This window comes from Phoca vitulina, unplaced genomic scaffold (genome assembly GCF_004348235.1).
Source record: "Phoca vitulina isolate PV1807 unplaced genomic scaffold, GSC_HSeal_1.0 scaffold95, whole genome shotgun sequence".
Lineage (NCBI taxonomy): Eukaryota > Metazoa > Chordata > Mammalia > Carnivora > Phocidae > Phoca > Phoca vitulina.
In genome coordinates, this window is record NW_022589798.1 from 1,775,075 (window position 1) to 1,798,337 (window position 23,263).

The window sequence follows — 23,263 nt, forward strand, 5'->3', positions numbered from 1 at the left end:
ACCCCCAGAAATGGGTCGCATCCCTGTGGCAGCCCTGCTATAACCATCCTATACTTGGTTTCCTAAATGACAGCAAAGAATTACCGTCTTTATAATACTGGCATTTCTAGATTTGTGGAGAACTTACAAACTTTCAAACACTTTCCCATATACTATTGCATTTGGTCCTTATAATGCTCTCGTGAAATAAACAAGATAAATTTTATTGTTCCTGGTTAATAGGTAGCAAAGCTAAGGGTCAGAGACGTTAAGCAATTTGCCCAAAGTCACACAGCTTGTATACACAAAAGAACCCAGATCTCTCAGCTTTACACCCACTGTTCTTCACATTATTGTCATGGGATCCCAAATCTCTACTTGCAAAGTCGGTGACATCAGCACCTGGAATCCAGACTCTTGGTAGTTTTCCCCTGCTCTACCACTGCCCAAAAAACTGAATATAGGGACATCTGGATGGCTCAGTCGCTTAAGCATCTATCTGCCTTTAGTTCAGGTCATGATCCCAGGGTCCTGGGATCGAGCCCCACGTCAGGTTCCTTGCTCAGCGGGAAGCCTGCTTCTCCCTCTGCCCCTTCCCCTGCTTGTGCGCTCGCTCTGACAAATAAATAAATAAATAAAATCTTAAAAAAAAAAAAAAGTGAATATAGTCCCGGGGGCCTCACTATACCCAGAATGTGCTTGACAGCTAACTGCAAGCGTGGGTTATAATTCAAAAGCAGCTTCTCACTGAGCTGAATTTGGACTCCTGGCAGTTGAGTGTTTAATGCCGCCCCCTGGTTAACCACAGATTGGCCTACTTAATCGGGAATGAAATTCAACCAAAGTGAATATTTGTGAAATTGTTGCTCATAATTATAATTCTATTATTTTATGCCCATCATTTTATGTGCAGTCATACGAAGTGCCTGCCCAGCAAAAGCTACTAGCTGGAGCGTTTTGGCCCCAGTGACGTGGTTCACCAAGGTGGAGATATTCTGGTCGCTTCCCTCACAATGGGCTCTTGTTTAAAGCCTTGAGCACCGGGACATCTGCTTATTACCTCATAGACGGAGGTAATAAGTGATGACATTTTGTTCACAGGTGTGTGTGACATTTTCCCACTCCAGGAAAACTCTGCCTTCCACTTCCTCGTGCTCTTCCGACCCGCCCTGGCACTGTGCTTGATAACTGGGGACAGTTGGCCAGTGGGCACACGGGACTGACCCGCTGAGCTTCAGGACCCCCCACACTCTGCCCCCCACCACTTCCCGGCCCATCCCTCTTGAGACGCAGCCCATCTTGGCCAGCAACTGCGGAAGTGGTAGCCGCACCCCAGAATCACACGCGTTACTCGCCAAATTCCCTCATTAAAATGACCTATGGGCCTGGTATTTTAAGTGCGTGGGTGTGGAGGGTGAAAGACTCTCAAGTGTTTTTCTCAGCAAGCTGTAGCCAGAACAGTAAGTCAGAGAAGAGCAAAGGCGCGAGGGCTGGCTAAATAACAGCCACTCCAAGAGTGGACCAAATGCAGGACCAAGTGCAGGGGTGGGAGCACGGTGCTGCCGTAGAGACAGCTGATGCTCAGCCCTGCAGCCTGGAGCCAGTCCTTGCCAAGAGAGCCTTGAAGGCTCCCCGCAGCCCTGGCTTTGGCACCAGGAGACAAGCAGGGGCCTTGGTCAGCGCGCAGGTGACCCTGGGCGTGCCGCAGCTCTGGGTTCCCCAGGGGGCAAGCTGCAGGGTTACAGGTGTCCTGCATGGGGATTCACAGTGGAGGGAGCTAACCAAGCGGGGAGGGGCACTGAGACCTTCCTTCTCCCCCTCATGGAGACCTAACCCCAGCCCAGACAGCAGCCTCCGCACTGGCCAGTGGTTGGGTTCTAGCAGGAAACTATTTAGAAGCACAAACACGAGGAACGAATAAGGTGGGAGGACACAGTAAGGGACAGAAGGGCTGCCTGATGCCCAAAAGCAGCAAAAGATAAGGCACTGATTATACAATCTGGGGGCCCTGGGAATCTACAGAGGGCTAGGCCTAGTAGGGACTCTCAAGTCAAAATGCCTGTGTCTTAAATCTCTCCCACTTGCTAGTTGTGTGACCTTGGGCAAGTTACTTAACCCATCTGGAGCCTCTGCCTTGTCATCTGTGAAATGGGGGTAATACCAGTCCTTCCATCTCACAGTGCCATTATGCAAGTGAAATGAAATAATGAGTCAGGAAATACCAGTTTAATTATCGTTAAGAGACGTGAGAAACGTGATTCCGCAAAGACTGAGCCGTGGGCGATGCGGGGAGGAGGAGCAGGTGAGGAGGGCTGCTGGGGTCTGACGGGGGAGGTGGGTGAGCACGTCAGAGCTGGGCAGGCGGCGCCCACAGAGCTCCAGCAGGCCCAGCCCCTCTTCCCCAGGAATTCCAGCAAACCAAGGCAGAGCGTCCAGGGCGGCCGGCCGGACAGCAGAGCGAGGCCTCCAGCCCCATCAGGGAGACTGCACGTTTAACTCGAACGTCAAGTTCACTGCGGCCCCGCCAGCTGGCGACCTCCGCGCTGAGCCGCCTTATAAACAAGCTGGGCCAAATGCTCCCCGTGGAGCCCGTGTCCTCCCCCTCGACGCCAGCTTGTTCATCCAAGTGCCAGGACGCAATACTGACTGCTTTATTTAGTTGGGAAGAAGGTCACGGGCGAGTCCTCCCGGACGCTCGCCGCCATGACGGGCGCGGCACGGCGGCCCCCGGGCCTGCGGAGCTCGGACAGCCAGCTGTGGTCTCATAAAGCCGCGGCTGGACACGGCAGTTCCGCATGGCCCGGGCGCCCACCCCACTTCCTCACCGCATCTGGGAAGTGGCTAAACCTCAGAACTGCTTCCCGAAGGGCCGCGGGGCGGGGGGAGGGGGAAGACGAGGCGTGAAGGCCACTCAAACTCATCTCTGGTCCAGGAGTGAAACAGCAGGTTCGGAAGCGGGGGGCCCTGTCCCATCACAGCAACGTCCCCCTACGCCAGTGGCGTCAGGGGCGACTTCCTGACTAACCCCCGTCCGACTGTGACTGTCCCTCCCGGGGGTTGGCTCCTGGCGAGCCAAGCCCCCTGCTGGGGCTCCTCAGCCAGCTGGCTGTGTTTCTCTCACTCTCCTTGGGGTCCGTTTGGACCCGTGAGTCATCTTCTCCTTTTCGGGCAGTTTCGGTGGGATGTGAAACTTGCCCTTTGTCACGCAAGGGAAGGCCGTAGGCACAGAGGACCGTCTGCCTTGGGGGGCTGGGGGGGGGGGTCAGACCGCGCGCGGGACACACCAGCACGGTTTTCACGCACGCGTGCATCGCTGCAGGAAAGCAGGTTGGGCTCACACTCTAAACACTGCAGGCAGCACGTAAGGAAAAATCAAAGGAAACACAACACAACAAAACAAAACACAACAACGCAGCTTTTGAAAAGCAAGAAAGCCCGTGAAGGCTCCAGTTTGGCTCTTTGCAAATTCTGGAAATCCCAACAGATTCTGAAATGTCGCCGGAGGATTTCTCCTTTTACCATATAGATTGTGTCGGGCCTACTTTTTCATCAAGGATAACTGAGTATGGAAATTAATGCACCCTCAGATTCCGAGGGGAAATCTGAATTGGGGGTATTTTTCACAAAATCGTTTTAATTTACATTTCTCACTTTTCCACTGGATCAACCTAACGGCCAACATTCATGCTTTTGCTCCCTGTCCATTTCGTCATCCAAACACACACCACGACGTTTGACAGTCGAGCTGTATCACTGTTTATTTGGGGATTTCTGAAGAGGGTACAGACCCTTCAAGTGGCACAGAGTTTCCTACTTTCTCTAAATTGAATGGAAATTAAGATGTTGGTGTGTATCCACTTGCATGCAAAGGGCCCCCATGTGTTTGCAGATGTGTTTATCTAATTGTACCTGCAGCCACCCAGGCAAAATGCAGGTGGGAGGCCCATGCTAGTGGCACCCCTTCCCCAAAGTTTACTGACAGGTGTTCAAAACACAAAGTTTTTCATAAAAAACAGCTTTTTTTTTTTTTTTTTTGGAATGATGGGATTGCTTGAAAAAGAGTTTTACTTACAGAAAACCAACATGAAAAGCATTTTCTCTGGAGATGTTCTATAAAAACAAGCTGAGGACAGGGACAGCATTTTATTAATCTTTGTGTCTTCTGTTCCGAGGCAATAAAAAATGTCTGATAACTGGATCGATGAATTCTTCTATAAACTTTCAGTTTTGACAGCTGGTTCTTTATGATATCTGATTTCACTTTGAAAGCATCGCTTTCCTTTTTTCTGTGGCTTGGGTGTGAGCAACTCAGGTTTACCAAAGGAATGCAGGACAAGCTTTCTTCTTCAGGGAGAGTATTTACCAAACCCAAGATGCTACAATGCTTATGTGACCTTGCACTCTTTTCCCTAGATTTCACGGTCCCTTGTTGATCTTCCTTTTTCTTTTGGTATCACAGTTCCTGACTATCTTGGTGGAAGAATCAAGTATTAATCCTTTTAGTCCAAACACTTCCAAGACCCTGAATTCACAGCTCTCTTTAGGCCAAGGCCACGCCTGTCGCCCAGAGAGCCCTCTGGTTGGTGACCCAAGTTCCTCAGCAGAGGTTGAGCTAGAAGCTAACATAGGACAGGTGATCAAAGTGGCCTCGTCCTAGCCCTGATTCTGCTTGTGTGATGGCCCATGGCCTCAAATACACAGCCCAACACCACACTGGTGCTACCCAGAGCTCCCAGGGGTGGACACTCAGAAGGCAAGGCAGCGCTGGGGTCTTCTCTTTAGACCGCACAGTGGCTGCTTCCAGGAAGCATGGGGGCAGGTGGGTGTGGAGGCTTAGAAGGAAGAAGAGGGAGGCTCCAGGCAAGGCTGGGGGTGTGGCAGGCAGGGCCTGGCAGGAGTGGACTCTGGGCACAACGACATTTACCAAATGAGCTATCTGCAAACCGGGTATGCACACGTCTGAGGCTGGCCTGCAGGGAGAACTGGGAGTTCTTGGTCTTTGAACCCCCCAGCATGCTTTCCCTTCCTCAGTCTGCAATCTGACTATCTTCCTACAATTTGTATCTGGGTATGTCAAGTCCCTGCTGAAAACAAGTCGGCGGTTCTCCATTTCCCTGGGAGCAGACCAAATTCCCGTGTGGATGGTTGTCAAGGTCCTGAGCAACTCTCTGGGTCTCATCCTGCTCCAAGACCTTCCCCAGCGGGCCACCCAAGTATCTCCTGGCTCCTGGACAGGCCAGGCATTTCTCCCCACCCTATTTTCTCTGCTTGGACACTCTTCACCTCGATAACCTCTTCCACATCCTGAAATGTCTCAACCGAGATGACAATTTGTCCAGGAAGACCCCTCCTCTCTTCACTAGGTTCTGCACGGCTGCTCCTTTGCTCTGTCGCACCTGCCCATGGTGCTGACCGCTCAGAACACTGATGGCCTGCTTAACTGTTGGCCCCTCGCTAGCCCCTGAAGGCTGTGGCTTCTCTTTGGCTGACTTTTGTATCTCCAGTGGGAGCCCGGTGCCTGGATATTGGTAGGTGCACAATGCGTATCTGATGAACGACTGGATAAAGAATGAATGAGATACCCTCACCAAATGACCTCGTGGGGTGGGGGTCAGTTCTCAGAAAAAGCAATGGACATTATACTTCCCTGATTGGAAGGGTCCAAAGCCTGTGCGAGACTCACCAATATTAAAATGGAGAACACAAGGTCCTGGCTGTGTCAAAACATCCAGCAAATGTCTGCAATGATCATATTATTATTATCATCGTATTTACTTATGAATATTTATGAAACTCCTGCTACGTCTCCGGCATGCTCATTTTACGAGGTTCTTTGCAGGATAAAGGAATTCCTTCCATCCAGGAGTGGGCACTGGAAAACAGTCTCCTTCCCAACGTTCTGATTCAGGGACTCAGGGGCTGACCCCACCTGCTCTCAACCCACCTCCCCCAGTGCTTCTCATTGCAGAGGGAAGGACCATGCTGAGGTGAGTGCGAATTCTTCTTCCTGAGTCCTGCCACACAGACATCATCTAGTTGCAATCATCCTGATAACCTTCAAAGTGTGTATGAAGGGCACCATCACACCTACTGCACAGAAGGGGAGACTGAGGCCAGCACCTCTTAGCGAGTCCTGCAAGGGCATCCGCTTCTCATACATGTCATGCTACTTTCCAAAGACCCGCAAAATCATCACAACCAGACGTATGTGTTCTATGTTGTCATTATGAATCAGAGGACCCTCGAATGGGAGACAATGGCTTTAGTATCATCTAGAACCCATGGATTTGGACAGAATGCAAGATGGTAGCATAGTAAGAGACCTTTCCAAGCCGTAGCCAGATTAATGAATTCCCCATTTATAGCTGGCCAAAAAAAAAAAAAAAAAAAGTGCATGGATGTTCACTTGGAGTTTCTGAAACTGCTGAGATACAACCTTAAAATGGCTTCCAGTGGGACAGCCAGGATGTCCTTAAGCACGGTCCAAGGCAGGCTGTCGTGAGACTACCATAAAACTCCCTAAACTTGGGTGGAGTCAGCAATTACCGTACAGGAAGAATGTGATGCTGCCGGGTGCCAGCCTGCAGAGCCCAGCGACAGGACAAAGGGATTATTCTGCTTCATTGTGAAAATGCAGTGTTTATTGTTAAAATACGGTTGGGAATTAAAGGGGCATGTATGAATCATAAATATTTGCATGCCATTAATGTTTGGACAAAAGACTTGGAATGGCTACGTTGGGAGAACTTCTTTTCCCATGAACAACAGTGCTTCATATTACAGGACATATTTAATTTCGTCTCTGCCATTGCTAATCTGAAATCTCAGTGCCCGCTGCGTATAACTCTTTCACGACCTGAGAACTCCACGCGGCTGAGGAGCCAGGACCAGCGTTGAGGTTCCCTTCCTGGAAAACTCATCTGTTTGGATAAACAAAAAAGCAGGTCCCTATTGCTCGTTTATTACGAGCTCACAGAGTTTCCATCACCTCCTCTACCGCGTTAGTGTCCCTGAAGCAGATAAACCCCGTAAAGCAATCGTGCTTATAGTGGGTCTTAGGTCAGGCAGTCCTCCCTGCACACCCCATCCCCGCAAGGACAAAGCCAGAATCAGGCTCAGAAAGGTCAAGTCACTTGCCCACGGACGTGCAGCTCTGTGCTAGTGTTCTCAACAGGGGGCCATCCCTCCACCCCCGTCCCCAAGGACATTTGACAACGCCTGTGGATATTTGTAGCTGTCACAACTAGGAAGGGAGATGCTATTGGCCCCTGGGCTGAGGCCAGGGATCCTGCTAACCATCCAACAACACACAGGGCAGCCCCACAGCAAAGACACACCAGCCCTAAGTGTTGATAGTGTTGAGGGTGAGATGCTCTCCTCAGCAGAGAATCCAGTAAAGCCCACGTACGTGTGAACCACAAGACTACACTGCCCAGAGAGCAAGAGGACTGGAGTAGTCACTCATTCAAAGACGTCTCATGAGTCTCCGCTCTGCACCAGGCACGGGTGATACCACAAGGTGCCTAGAATTTCTAGGTCTTGAAAATTCTTGGGCGTCCACCTCTTGGGAGTCGCAGGCACATCTCTCAGGGTGCTTGGGTCTCAGTTATCACCGCAGTGTCCCCACGCATGCCCGCTGTTCTTGAGCTCTGGCCCTGGCGACCTTCACTCCCAAGCACATGTAGGGACAGCACATGGGCTCTGTGCAGTCCCCAGGACAGATGATACCCGTGAGCTCCCACTCGGATAGCGAGCTGTCTCAGCCTATTTGACACGCACTGGAGCTCCATGCCGAATCTGGGAGATGGTTGCTTTACTGAGGGGAGCGTAAAAGAAGCAGGTGTATCCATGGGGCAGGAGAGTTAGGCGTGGGGCTTTCCATGCAGGGTAAAAGCAAGCAACCAAATAAAAACCAGAGAAAGCCCTCACGGCAAAACTTACTCAAGAAATTCAACCCGCAGCAGACGCTACCTGGATAAGAACCCCTAGCGGACTCTTCGGATTTTTTTCAAACCACCTTTGCCTGAATCTCAGTATGGGAAACAGGTGAGAGCAGATGTGTTAGGGCAGGTGGGAGAAAGCTCTGGGAGAATCCACCCGTCTGTCTGTGGTACCTGAAAACCCAGGGCCATCTCAGAGATGACCAGCAACTTGGGTCCATTCTCTGCTCCTTCTATATGTCCCCCCCCCCTTTTTTCAGGTGTGCAGACCAAGCCCTTTCCAGCGTCTGCAAGGTATCTGTCAGTGATGCATTCCAGGACTTGGCTTTTCGCACTTTTTAGTTCGAGTGGACACTGGCCATTCACATCCACTTGTGTTCCTGGGTCGGAGGATCTGCGGTCCCGGACTGAAGCCCTCTGGGGGTTGGTGCTGAGCACTGAGAAGCCGGCAGGGTACTTTCATTTTTTCTGACAGTCCCTGTGGACCTGCACCTGTGGGACATTCCTGGGGGAGCAGCTGCAGTGGGGGGAGTCCTCCAGGAAGAGCTTCTCCTGCTATGTGGCCCACCCCACCCGCAGCCTCTCCTGGCCCCCACCCGGGATGTTCCTGTTCGGAGATGGGGCAATTCTATGCATATGGAACACTGGTATGTTTTCATACTTAAAACAAGACTTTAATATTCAGTGATGCTTTCTAATTTTATTTTTTTATTCTCTGTGCACTTTTTAATGTAAGTGTTTCATGCATTTTGTAGAGAGGCAGAAAGTGAGGGCAGAGGGGCAAGGGAGACATTTTACAACTTCTTATGAATGAGTGTGATGTGGGATGAGTGTTCTCAATCTCGACAGGACTGACATTTCAGACGGGTAACGCTGCTGTCGGGGACTGTCCTAAGCACCGCAGGGTGTATAGCAGCGTCCCTGGCCTCCGCCCACTAGATGATCACGGCAGTCCCCCATCCCAGCTGTGAGAGCTAAACATGTCTCTAGCTATTGCCAAGTGTCCCGTGGGGGTCAAAATCACCCTAGGTGGGAACCACTGAGAGAGACCACCATCAAAATCGACAAGCAGATGGATAGATAAAATACCAACTGTGAAGTGCCGGGTGGTTTCCAATGGGACGATGAAGGCAGAGCATCTGGAAAGACCCAGCAGTGCAGGTGCTGAAGACACACCATTTAATGGGGCAGACAAAGCCTTATTATGAGATGAGTTGAGGTCTGCTCCTCATTAATTCTAAATAGATAAATAGATACTGATTGTACTCCATACGACGGTTTCAAATAAGAATGAAGGAAAAACATCTGTAAAGACCCACTCAAATAAGAATGAAGGAAAAACATCTGTAAAGACCCAAAACCACTGCCTTGAGCAAACTGGAATGTTTCCACCTCGGAACAGGCCCATCCCTCCTCGCCTTGTCTGCCCAGATCTGATAAGCACACAGATCACCAACTGTGCTCAAACCGCCCATATTCCTGTGCATTGCCTTTGTTTCAGCCAAGGAGAGTCTCCTTTGTTTGCATACAGTGACTCAGTAAGGGCCACCAGCACCCATGAGAATGCCTGCCGAGCCCTCCCATTAACCAGACCCAGGCGTTTCCTTGAGTCGGGAGGCTTCGGGGAGCTGGTATGGATCTGCAGTTTGCGCCACCCGTACATTCGTAATGACGGGCTTAACTCTCCAGGTATAAGCAGGGATTAATCCAAATTGAAAAACAAACCGGAAATTTACTTACATCTTCTTGGAGAAAAACACAGGTTAAGTAGCTTCTAAACGAATGCGTCCTCACCAAAAAATCACAAGACAACACATTTTGAATCCGGCAGCTGAAAGGCCATGAGCCTCTCGAAGGAGCTTGTTGGGATCGCTTCGTGGTTTGGGGGTCCTCAACTACCTGAAATCCTCCCTGGAGACAGTTCAGTGTCAACAAATGGAGTTCCTACATGGATCCATGCCCAATATAGGCCAACAGAGGCTGGGCAACATGCTTGAGTCCCAAATCAGCGCAGGGCAAAGGGTACAACAAGGAGAGCTCCGTTCTGAGCACAGACCGAAACGTGCCTCTCTTGAGTGCGGGACTCACAACACAGCTGATGAAGGGCGGCAGACGTTGCCTGGAGTCCACTAATGCGTGTGTATAAAATAAGAATCTCGAAGAACAGCAATTCGTCCCCGACGCCCCGAGAGTGAGCAATAAAAGTGGCATATTTGGAAGTATTCCCATGAATACTCATTCAATCCATGCTGCTCACTTATTAATTTTTGTTAATTGCATCATTTAGGCTTCAATGAGAAGATGTGATTAGCATGCATTTAGTCCCGAAGATAATTTGGTCCAAGAAGACTTCTCAATGGGAGGGCGGATGCCTGTGTGCACACACGAACACAGACACACCCCACTGACTGAAAGTCCAACAGATCCTCCAAAACCACATAACCTCTACATACTGACAGGACACAACTATTTATAAACATCCCCTTACTGATCTGAACTCGTTTCATAATCAACAGAAAGAGAACAGTCAGCAGACAGTATACCCTCTCTCTTTTCCGACAATTTTTCCTAAAAAAAAAAAAATAACACAGACTATGCTCTTCCATAACCAATCTTCTCCACCCTCTCTTGCTCCTCGCCAACCAGCACAGAAAGAAAATACAAAACTGATTTATTAGAACCAGAGCAGCGTTGCAGCCGTTGGCCGGATCACTGTTTATGTCTATAATGCTTGCTGCTGAAACAGGAAGCTCTAAAAATCATTGAACCATTATTTCTCTCGGAGGCTCTTTCTGACTGATAGCCCGCGGTCCCCACCAAAAGGAACCGCCTTGACCAAACGCAAGCCGGCCGGCACAGAAGGGGTGGAGGGTGGGTGAAGCCTAGCATCTGACCACCAACTCTGAAATATTGTTCATACCATTAACTTCATTTTTAAAAAAGCTGTCTGACACCAACGGTGAAGTCTGGCACTTCATAAAATCAGCAAGAAAACCGTGAAGAGATAAATTGTGAAATTCTATGTTCCAAGCATAAGCAGTTTCCAAGAGAGCTTTCCTCCTTGGTCCTTGCCATGGTGTTGGCAGGGACAAGGACTGCCAGGGGTAGCGGCTGGGGGTACGAAGCAACTTGCTTTGAGAACGTGTTGCTACCCTTTTATTGGCAAATGGGAAACAGAATGAGAAACCTGATCTCTAAAGATGAATTCTCCATCAGATCTAGGACACCAGCTTTCGACCTGCCATCTAAAGGAATTATTTGCTAGGGCTGCCCGGAGCTTGGTGTCTCAGAAGCTGGGTCTTTTGTTGTTGTTGTTTTTAATCATGCCTTTTTCTTGTATTCTCTCCAGGAGATCTGATTGCCAGCTTATTATCTTGAATGTTGCCCATGGAACAACTCTGGGGTTGTCAGATAAATTTTTCCTACCCCTCTTTCTGGGACTCTGGGATGGAGGGGAGAATGCCTTGGATCCTATGATAATATTGTGAGTCATTCCGACCATTTCTTAGTAACAACCGCTCCATAAAGACACGTCTCTTTGCGTGTAGGATACCAGGACAGTTTAAATGGACCTTCCTTTCATCTCAGCCATGGTCTTTCACTCGTCTGAAAGCAACCTCCCCATACTGTTCCCCAAATAATGCAAAATACCGTAAGAATGAAACTGCCTTAAGTAACAAACATTACGCAAATATGCAATAACCCAGATTGTGACAGGGTAAATATTATGTCTGAGAAGACATCCATAGCAAGAATATAATGAAGGAATTTCATTTTATAAAAGCATTGGGAAAGGGTACTATTTTGAAAGTGGGGGAAGACTGAAGTTGCCAGGGAGGTCAACATAAACAGAAATTCCTCCAAGGAATTAAACCCCATTGTAACAGACAGGAGAACTCCTAGACCTCAAGGGGCTGAGTGTGGAATTCACACTGCAGCGCAGCAGGGGTCGGGGGAGAGGGAGAGGTAAAGGGGGGAAGGGAGAGCTTAGGCATTCACTAGGCAAGAGGCTATAATAAAATGGGCCCCTTCCCCTTTTAAGGGACTACATGTGTGCATACCTGATGACCTACGGGAAGTTTGGACCAGCAGTTTGAATGGGATCTATTTTCCTAATTATACAAACCAGGTCCTGGCTATAATAAAAACAGGTGCTACCAAAACACACAGGGTGTAAGAAGAATGTCCACCTCGTCTGTTCATTTATTCATATTCCAGTTATCTACTCTGTGCAGCCCGGTGTGAGGCTGGCCCTCCATGGTCAAGACAAAGTTCCAAATTCACAGACGCTTGGCTTGGGGGTCCGTGGATCCCCAGAAGGTCCATAAATGAGCCTCAACAGTCCTGGAAACTGGAACTGTGCATGAAACTCTGGGTAGAAGAGCACATGCATATTTCTTCCCCCCTTGGGAGAAGGCTTCCAAAGGATTTTCACAATTATCTATGATGTTCCCAAAAGATTAAAAAATCATATTCTTAGGAATTAGGAGGAAATTTGCACTGGATTCTCTTCCCCCCCTTTATGATGTGGTTGATGATACGGTCTGGTAGATTTCCTCTTTGGTTCTAAAATGAATTAACTAAAGCCGTATTCCCTGATTGATGGATTCCTTTCCAACTGATTACGTACTACAACAGTGGCGGAAGCACTCACAGATCTCACTGCTAAAATTTCTTCAGTGTCCCTCAGCGGCAGCCACGATACGCTTTCTTGTCACTGAAAATACCAGTGATAACCTGTCTCGACTGTTGATGTCAACCGACGTAAGCTACTGCTAATTAACCTCGCCAAGGAGAAACTCCTTTTGATCCTGAACTTCAATTTTCTGGGAGTGAGGGACGGTTCTTCAGAACCTGTGGTTAAGTGCGAAAGGTTCTGAGCAACCACCTGTGTGCTCTACATCTCCTCTCATCCCCTGTAAAGGCAGAGTCCATTTCTATGGAGACCCTGCATCGAAGGGAGCAAAGCCCAAGGGGGACGTATCCCCTGCACGGGATTTAAATTGGCCAGGAGAAAAAGTAGGGAAGGGGAAGAAGGAAGACGGTTCAGATTACTGAAGGCTTCACCAATATTTTTTAGGGGCCAATGTTGTCAGCAAGGCCCTCAAAGCCGGACGGGCAGGTTTTCCCGGTTGCAGGCTGAACTTGAGGTTATAAGTTGTGATCCTGGATAAGAGCCAGCACTCAGACAGATCAGTTCTGTCGACCAGAGAAAAACCCTTCCACGTCCAACCTCTGGCAATTTCTGTGAGGTTTTCCAAACCCCACGGACTGGCAGCTGGTAAAAGAAAAGGGAGTTTTCTTTCTCTGCCCTTCATTTAGAAGTGAGAACCAAGCCCTTTTGAGAAACCCTCGGATCGGTGCTGTTTGACAGAATGTGAACCTGGCATTGAAATGTTTGGATGAGCCAACAGCCAGGACCTTCTCGGCCACGGTGGCATGTTTATGCCAATGACGTGTTTTTAGGCACATTTTCAAAAACAGAAAATGAAACAGTAAATAGTCTTACGATCGCTTCATAAAACGTAATGAAACTTTTAAAGGACAAGTTTCAGTGAGGAAGATTAAGGCTAATTGTCAAAATTAGTGAGAATCATCTGTTCTCTTCGTAATGGGAAGCAAATTGCAAAAAGAAAAAAAAAATCTGGCAGGCTTTGCTGTTGACACTTACACTCGAGAGAGTAAAATCAAGTTGTATTTTATGACTGGAGAGAGATCACGAGACAAAGTCAAACGGGGCCTTTTGACAGCTCATTTTGTTTTGTAGTATTGACCAAAAAAAACCCCAAACAAACAAACAAAAACCCCCACAAACAAACAGAAAAACAACCCACTCAAGACCAATAATACACAGGGTAACCAGAATTGGGTCAAACACGGAATTAGGGTTCCTGTATTTGGGATTGCTTTTGATCACTCCTGGGAAGCCGAGCCCGTTCAAAACAGATATTGTCCGTTTATGGCATTTTCATCGATTTTTTTTTGTTCCAGGTTATCTGAAGACAGCCCAGCCTTGGTTGTAGCTATTTTACTCTTTGGGTTTTATGCAAACTCTAGGGCATACTGGCATGAATCAGGCAGCCAACTGCAAACAATCCACACCTTGGGGAAACAGTTCACTGTTACCCAAGTAAACACAAGGCACCTCTATTAGTCACCCACTCAAAACAGAAATGGCCAATGAGGGACCAGAGACCAGCCCTCAATGCCAGAAAAGGAAGCACGCTGCTTTCAAAATCCCATTCTTTATTATCACCAACTTACTGCACACGGCCCCAAGGCCACCACGGCTCTTCTCATGGGAAAGTGTCACAGGCACGATCCGTTCACGTTTCCCAAACTTTTAAAACCAAAACCTGACACGGGGACCCACATCGATGCACAGCTTTCCCTGGAAGGGCAACCCAAGGCGCCTCAACCATCGTCCCTGATGGTATAAATCCCCAAGAATTGAACCGAGGTTGTTCGCTAGGCTGGTAGGCAGGGGCCAGGCAATAGGCCTTTGTGTTTTATTGGCTTCTCACCTACTCTACCAGCTACTCATCTGAAGCCTTCACGATGTTTTCCAAACACACATCTCTGAATCATAATGTGAATTCCATTTACGGAAAGGCGGGGACTTTTAATATAACAAGTGAACCCATTTAATGACTTTATGCTTTCATATGTTACAGCATCTCTCCTGCTCTCAATAAGTCGATAGAATTTTCTTTGCATTACCCTATTATTAACATAGTTAGTATTACGAACACATATTTTCAATCATGTTGTAAGTTTTTTTTTTGTTTTTTAAATTTTCTCCACCTAGGATTCTATTTTAAAAATGCTTCGGGCAGCTAAGATAGCAAAACTGAAGGCCCAAAAGAGCAACACACCTTTACCCCTTCCTCTCTTCGACTAATCACAGATTTTCTTGTATTTTTGAATGCCTTTATAAAGAGTATGATTACTCTTATGTTTAACTGTCCACTGGTTATACCTTTAAATTTTTTTTTTAATACAAGAGTCATCTACTGCTGTTTATGTATTTATCATGTCTTTTTTAAATTATATTCAAAATAACTTTTATTCATTAGCTTATTCAATACTATATTATGAAAATGAGATTTTCAAAACAAACTATCCTTCCTCCTTCCATTAAACTTCTAGTACTTATTGCTATTTATAAAATACGACTTCAGTTCTTAACAATACAGCAAAAACACGATATTTGAAAATAACTGGAAACCAGAGGAGATTACGAGCCAAAATTCCTCTCTCTGCTCTAATGCTTTAGTAACAGGCATAGAAAAATAAAAGCACACAGAACTGCCCTGACGCAACAGTTCCTTTGGGTAATCCAGTCTTTAACAGATCGGTACTAAAATGTTAACTGGGTCTGGCCCCTCCCCCAAATAATAAGAAGGCATCCAAATTACATGTGACAGGAAAGTCATAAATGCCACCACACTGGCCAAACCAGAATGGTACTATCACTGTCTCTTCATATTTTATCATAAAACGGTAAACTTACTTGAAACCACATTTCAATAACCATATACTGTATATCCCTTAAAATGTGATCATTTGAAACTCTGTCCCTTGTCATAGATAGCACATGGATTCTAAGTTAAAGACTCCCCTGATTTACATTTATGATATTAGCAAGTGGAGAATACCAGTTATATAATCTTAGTTTCCACGATGGTGAGTTTTATATTTTTACGTTTTAGTAAAGATGGGAGGGATTTCCTTGAAATTCACAATTCAGTCCATGTTCCAAATCAGTCTTAAACTAATTCAATAATAGAAAGCAACAACGTGAAGGTAGATTCTTGAAAAGATACTACATTTTAAATCCGTATTTTTTTAAAAGCTTGAAGTAGCAATATCAACAAGAAAGACTGTGCTTCCAGGGATCCCATCACAGACACTTCTAGAAGTTCTGAAATCTGGATTTGTTGCCGTGTAAGACTCTGCACCCCCATTTTAGTTTTGATGGATACATACCTCTTCCACTCCGACCGACAAACCTGAGGTCATTGAATCTCGCAACTTGGTTTTTCATGGCTGCGGTGGCATTTCTCAGTTCAGCTGAGTAATTTTCATCATTGCCCGCCATCACAGTGACCAGAGTGCCATCGGGGACATCCCCCAGAGCCACCACCTAAACACCAACCAAGGGACAGATGCAGACATCAGAAATGTTGTAAACTTTTATGCCATTGGTGTATTAATTATTTTAAAATTAAATATATATTAAGTGATCCTTCTTTTAAAAAAAGATTTATTTACTTATTTTAGAGACAGAGTGTGCACAAGAGAGCAGGGGGAGGGGCAGAGGGAGAGGAAGAGGGAGTGAATCTCAAGCAGATTCTGATCTGAGCGCAAAGCCCATAAGGGGGCTCCATCTCGAGACCCTGAGATCACGACCTGAACTGAAATCTAGAGTCGGACGCTCAACCCGACTGTGCCACCCAGATGCAAAGGAATAGCAAAACAACGGGAAAGTTATTAATGGGAAGAATCTCTTTGAATTCCATTATGCAGAACTAAATACAAATTTTGGAGTCCTAAAACATTCACCTAATAAAGCCACCTAAGGTTACATGGTGCAGTTGGGACAAGACTGACTACAGCAAGGACTTTTAAAGCTATGCCTTTTCATGAATGCAATCATCTTAATATCTGAGAAATGCAGTGTCTTGTTTTTGTAAGTTTATAACCTGATCCATCTCTTGCTCATCCAGACGTCCACTGACAGGCCTCACAGGGCTCACTTTGCTTTTAGGTGTTTAAACTTATTTCTGCTAAAATTAAATTCGATCTTTACAACTGAATTGCTGATGATTCCTGAATGACTCTCCCTTTGCAGTTCATCGTTGAGACCCCCTACTTGCTTCTCTGATTTTGATTATCAGTAGCTGGGAATTCTAGCATGCAAGGAAAAAAATGAGAAACCTACCCTTTGCTCATTACCAACTGCAAAATCAACAGACCTCAGAGAAGAGGGGAACTCACTTTTATGTGCTGCTCTGAATTCAGGAGTCGAACTACGTGGCATTTTTGTATCTGCGGGTCCCCTAGATGCGTCAACTATGTCCTGATAGATGACTGAGGTTTTCCCCAAACCCAGCTTATCTTCAAGAAGAATTCCTTTAATGTAATTCAATAGGAATGGGTTTCCTAACAGGGCTGCTGGAGAAAACTGGTGGATAAATATTTTTGATATTCAGGCAATAAAAAAGCTATAATTTCAAGGTAAAATGCTCTGAGGAGGATGCCATAAAGATGGTTTGTACAGTTGTATCTATTTCTTGGCCATCATTTGACTCTTCTAGAAATGTTTTTTTTGGGAGCTAGACAATTATTATTACCTATATTTCCATTGTTTCTATTTTTTAAAGTGGTCATAGGATTTCAAATCAAAATGTCCCAAGTTGTTCCTATTCCTATCATTTCTGATATTCCTCATGGTACTTTCTCAGTCAGTAGTGAATTCTGTGTTAATCATTCCAATTATATAATCACTTTCTTCTTTCTGTATTTGAGTTGTAACAGCAATGAATTCTCCAGTGATTATTCTTCCTTTTTACCTAATCATCACTACATAATTTTGGGAGTAATACCTGTATTTTCAATCCCCCTTTTCTGTCTGTAAATAAGGCTGCAATAGGCTCCCTTGTATGATAGCAAAGCCATTGTTTCTCGAAATGCCCATCTTCATTGCCTGCTTGGCCATTACCCCCTCCCCGTGTCATCCAGGTGACCACCTACTGCTTTTATTCCTTGTGATGCTTCAGCTCTGGGATTCTGAGGAGTATGACAGGGAGGACCAGCCATCTCACCACAAGGGACTAGGGGACCAGGAGAACGAGCCCACACAGCAATAAGTAGGCATGTTCTTCATCTGTCTTATCCCCCTTGCTCCGTGGAGCACCGTCTGGGCCTTTTATCTTTCTTTCTAATCCTTTCCATCCCAACGCTGGGCATGTTTTCTATGAAGGAGATTTAAAAACACAGATATTTACTCCCCAAGCACCCTCTAATTAGATATTTAGTTCCCATCATAAGTGTGTTTGTTGCCTTTTAATTAAGAGCAGTAATACGACAATTCTCTTTTGTTTCGAAAACATCATTGAAATAAATCTCCCCGATCAGTTATTTACATATTTTACCTTTTTTTTTCTATTCCCACAAAATGGGCTTGCTCTAGTCTGCTTTTTTCAGTCTCTGAAAAATTTTTCCACTTTTTTTTTCTCACTATTTTCACTTCCTTCTGTAAAATTAGCTCACAGTGTTGAAATGCCCTCCTTAAACACGTATTTTTACTTCCTCATCCCCATCTCCCTGTGATGGCCTGGCTTTTCTATTTTAATCCAACATTTAGTAAGCATACAGGGGCTGTACACTTAACTATGTGGTTTTCAAACTGAATAACTCATTGTTGGGGCAGAATCTGTGAAGAGGTTAAAATAAGTAAATCTTGTTGTCTGTCTTCCAAAATGTATGCTAAAGCACCTTCCTCCCATTGGCTCCCGTCACGGTGCTCCACGCCTGCTCCTCTCTCATCTTTCCAAAACTATCCTTGTCAGTAATTTGGCAAACTCATGAGACCTTCACCAAGTAGAAACAAATATAGAGGAAAATGATCATGGTGGCTAAATAGGAAAAGGTTGTTGATGCCGGAATTTAAGACTAACAAAATTAGCAGTTTAACCCTTCCTACCCCTCCCTTTCTCAAAAAAAAAAAAAAAAAGCAGCAAAAATCAAAGATATGCGTATGCTCGAAGATCATTCTTTTTGTTTTTTTATTGATTTCCCAGGGATTTTTTTTCTTTTCTTTTTTTTTTGGCAGGAAGAAAGGGAAGAATATGAAATTACACTAATAGCGTATATATCATCTAATTGTTAACAAGCACACTTAGAATAGATTAAAAAATTAAAAAAATTAAAACTAACATGTCTGCTAATTTGATAGAGATTGTCCCACTGATAGACAATAAGAAGAGCATAAAAAAATCTAACTTCAAACAGAAAAAAAAGAAGGAACTGGAATGAAAAGCTATAAACAATAGGTAAGGAAACACAAACATTTACATTTTAACACAGACCAAACAGACAAGAAGGGACTTGCTGGCCAAAGGATATCTCATATTTTGTTTTACTTCTCTGTTTTTAAAGTATCAGGAAGTTGGGCAAAACATCAACCCTCCAATGTACTGCATGGGTCTCCCCACACTGCTATTGGCTAGGCTGTTCCCAGTTCAAAATGGCATTTCAAACAACTCTAATTAGGTTGAAATTACAGTTACAATTCATTTATTTTAAATCCTTTAATTTTCCAGAGTTTCAAAGAAAGCTGTGGAGTGGAACCCAGAATTCAGCCAAGATGACATTTAATGCATACTAGGGACTGAATCTTGCCGATAGAAACACTACTTACTGCTCTCTTATGGAAAGAATATGACTATTAGCATCCGAAACCTCTGAACTTGCTGACGGCATGTTTATGCCTTTGGACCCTGGTGTACGGGGCCTAAACAAACTGTAATATTGCAGTATTTAAAAAAAAAAAAAATATGTTCTAAGTCATCTACATAGCTCTTTAGGTTGCTTCTGGAAATGGTGGGTAACACGTAGCAAATTTAAGATTTTCCCAGTAGTAAAATAGGTCTCTTTTCTACGCTACAAAAATAAAGGTGTTCCATGGGAAAAATGAAGGCGGGGTATATTTTGGGGTCCAGGATAAGCAAATAGGAAGATTTTAATCTATTTGAAGGAAAATTCATAATTTGAAGTCTCCATTTAGTTTCAAAGATTCAAGCAGGGGATTTACACACAGGATTTCAGAGACTAGGAAAGAATCACTTAAATGCTCTGTTCAACCATATCATCAGATTTTATCACTGTTTCACATTTTCTCCTCCTTATTACAGGGAATATAACCATTTTTACTGATTAACTACTTAAAAAGATTGTCTGGGGCTTATTTGAAATCCACATTTTGAAGTCATAATTTCTGTAGAAACTGTTTGGGAGGCGGGTAGGTGGCTAAGTGAGGAGTGGGGCCAGGGATACGGAAGCAATCAACCTGGGCACAGTCATGTTTTGAAGGCTAACTTGCTTTTCTGCCTAACCTTTGGGTTCGTTCCCTCACTGAAAATTCTGTCAGCTCCTTCAGTTGGTGCAGGGAGCAGGCTTCCTTCAGGAAGAGGCCTCTCTTGATGGGGACGGAGTGGTGACAGATATTACTCAAGTGGCCTCATTTCTCCGCTGTCCTTCCCTTTCCCCCATATGTTCTCAAGACCCACTTGAACTTTTTTCAAGAGAACTATGCTTTGGTCATTTAGGAGACAACAAACTCTTACTCAGTAAAACAAATTTGATTTTTTTTTTTTTAAGTGCATTGTCAAAAGTCATTTTGAAAAAGAAATCTCTTTGGTTACTAAGATTTCTACTGAAAAAAAAATTCCCTGATGGCTCAGAAAAGCAAGTTATATGATTTTTTTCAGTCTTTTAGAAAAAAATAATGCTTTTCTTGGGGTGGCTTGAGAAACTCCATCACTTCACCTCCTGAAGATTATTAATCACTCAGTGTTTTGATATGTTTGGGCGTTGGTTCCTGGCAGAGGAGGGGACATCCAGGAGAGATCCTGATTTACCCCCAAAGGAAGCCACAGATCTCTTAGAACCCACTCCATTGGTGTGTCAGGGGCACCGGGTTTAAATGACCCTTTGGCCGATTATGATTATCAGCCTGTCTCCTCCCTCTGTTCTTATCTGAAAGTGGCCCCAGGGCCGAGCCCTGTCTAGTCCCCTGTCACTGAGGGGACTCAGTCCTATCCTCTAGCTAGAGGAGCCTGTTTAGGTAAAGAGATTAGAACGATTTAAAATTGAAATGGACTCCCAACCCAAATCTACAGAGATGAAGGACAGCAGGGAAAGAGTCCAGCTGGGCTGCTCAACCCATTCCTCATTCCCTCCCCCTCAAAACCTTCTGCTTTCAGAACAGTGAGGGGCTTCTAGAGACACAGCCAATGACACATTTTGTTTTGTTCTAGGAATCATAATGTAAGTTCGGAAGATGCATAAGGCCTAAAATTAAAGAACTCCCACAGTACTTTATAAAAAAGCGAACACTGTCCATTGTAACTGGATCAAGATCCAGTAGAGGCCTGGAACCATTAAAAAAGCTTATATTAAATTAATCTCCCCTTAGAGGGCACAATTACCTTAAAAAGAAAGAGTAGCTGATCTTCACAGCTTCCCCCTCCACCTGCCTTTCTCAGTCCTTTCAATGAACAGGAAATGACCACAGATTGTACTAACAAGTTGCCCCTTCCTAAACCCCCTCAAGACAGAAGAATAGAATCCCCACCGCCGAAATTACATTTCTACTCTTTGGGGCCAGGGTGTGTGCGAGGGGGGTGGGGGAGGCGGTGGTTTTTTAAAACGCCGAGTGTTGTTTCTATATCCCCGTTGAAGGCCGAGGGTTTTAAAGGCAGCTCAAAGCTAGGGAAAGATTAGGGGCTCAAGTGAACGAAGACCCCTTGAGCTGTTCATCTGAAGTTGCGGGATCCACGCCACCCGCCTCCTCAGACAGAAATGCTGCGAGCGGGTTAGACCCCGACTCGCAGAAGACAGGCTTGTCACCCTTCCAGGCCCCGGGCTTAATCCAGGTGAGCCAGAGATAAGGTTCAGGAGGGTTCCAGGAAAAGAAACAGGATTCGCTACTTGCGGCTTCTGGCAGGAGCAGACTAGAAGCTGCAAAAACTCTTCAGAAAACTTTTGCAAAGTTAACTACGCCCTCCGTGGACTTTAGACATGCTAATTTCGATGGGACTGTTAAAGAGGGGGTGGGGGTAGGAAGCCCTGACAGTTTTCCTTGTCAGTTTATTTTCACTGACCCGAAAGTATAAAAGTATCTTTATTTCCTGATGCCTCCATCGGAGGGAGGCAGAATGGCTTGGGTGTCAAGTTCGGGGTGGGGTGGGGGTGGGGGTGGGGGTGGGGGAAGCATGGGAGCAGACAGGCTTGCCGGAGCTGGCTTATAACTTTTTCTACTTTGTAGCAAAGCGAAGGACCTCTGTCGGGGAGCTCCCAACCGGCCCTCAGTGGACCTCTCTGGGGTCATCCAGATTGTTTTCAGTCCTCCCTAGAGGCAGCCCCTGCGGGTCCCCCCCGCACGCACACACCGAGGATCGCCAGGGCAACCCAGCATCCCCCGTGTCCCGAAAGCAGGAGGATGGACCAGGGGCCGCGGGGGGCAGCGCCGGCCCCTTTCTAGAACCCGGCCCCGCCCGCCTGGCCGCTGCCCTCCCGGATCGCCCCCGGCCTCCGCCGGCCTCCGCCGGTCCTCCCGTCCTCCCGCCACCCGCTCCGGGCCGAGTACCTTGAAAGCGATGGGCAGGGTCTTGTTGCAGCGCCAGTGCGTGGGCAGCACGGAGCAGAGGAAGTTGGGGCTGTCGGTGCGCACCAGCTCGCCGGGGTGGTCGGCCAGCACCTCCACCATGCTGCGGTCGCCGCTCCTCAGCTTGCCGGCCAGGGCGGCGCCGGCGTCCGGGGCGCCCAGCGGCAGCGCCTCGCTCATCTTGCCCGGGCTCAGCGCGGTGGAAGGCGGCGTGAAGCGGCGGCTCGTGCTGGCATCTACGGGGATACGCATCACAACAAGCCGATTGAGTTAGGACCCTGCAAACAGCTCCTACCAGACGGCGACAGGGGCGCGGATCTTCGGCGAGTAGCTCCAGGGAGACCAACATACAAGTTCAGGGGCCTTTATTGCTGCGGGGGGGAGGGGGACTGGGGGGAGGTGGGAGACTAAGTTACTAACAGTCCAGGAGGGGGAAAGTTCTGTGATGCCGGTCAGCCTCAGACCCGGCAGGGCTCCTAGCAACCGACCGCTTAATGCTTTAAAAATTGGGCGACTAGAATCCAAAGTCAAATGCCGAGGGAGACTGTCTTCTGAGTCTTGCTTTGAGAGTTTAACTTCAGTTTTTGGCTGTTAAAAAAAAAAAAAATTCCCGGAGGCAAAATTCCCATACACTTCCTAAAATATTTATACAGAGAGCAAAAGGACCAGCAAATACATAATTTGGAAGTTCCAGTAGTAAATCGCCTGTCAGTTTTTTTTTTTTTTAGGTGAGTTTTGTCTAAAGTCCCAGTACAACACAAAATATACGAGTGTCTTCCATACACAGAGCCACTTTCATCATGCAAAACTGGCTTCGGTCCTCAAAAGCAAGAACTGCGACTTCCAAAGGTCATGCTACTAATGTATGTGCACGTATATATAAATATATACATACGCTCTACTTCATAAAATATTTACAATTCAATCTGTAGAGAATTTAAACACAACAGAA

At 46.3% G+C, this 23,263-nt stretch overlaps 1 protein-coding gene across 1 annotated transcript in view; it reads right to left on the minus strand.

Moving 5' to 3' along the window:
* Positions 1 to 23,263, minus strand: part of RUNX1 (RUNX family transcription factor 1) — a 94,361-nt gene that overhangs the window by 65,447 nt on the left and 5,651 nt on the right. Inside the window, exons 2-3 of the mRNA XM_032396938.1 lie at positions 22,294 to 22,547; positions 15,909 to 16,065 (exon numbers count right to left, since the gene is read on the minus strand). Of these exons, the coding sequence (XP_032252829.1) occupies positions 15,909 to 16,065; positions 22,294 to 22,547 (411 nt within the window). The remainder of the gene's footprint in view (positions 1 to 15,908; positions 16,066 to 22,293; positions 22,548 to 23,263) is intronic.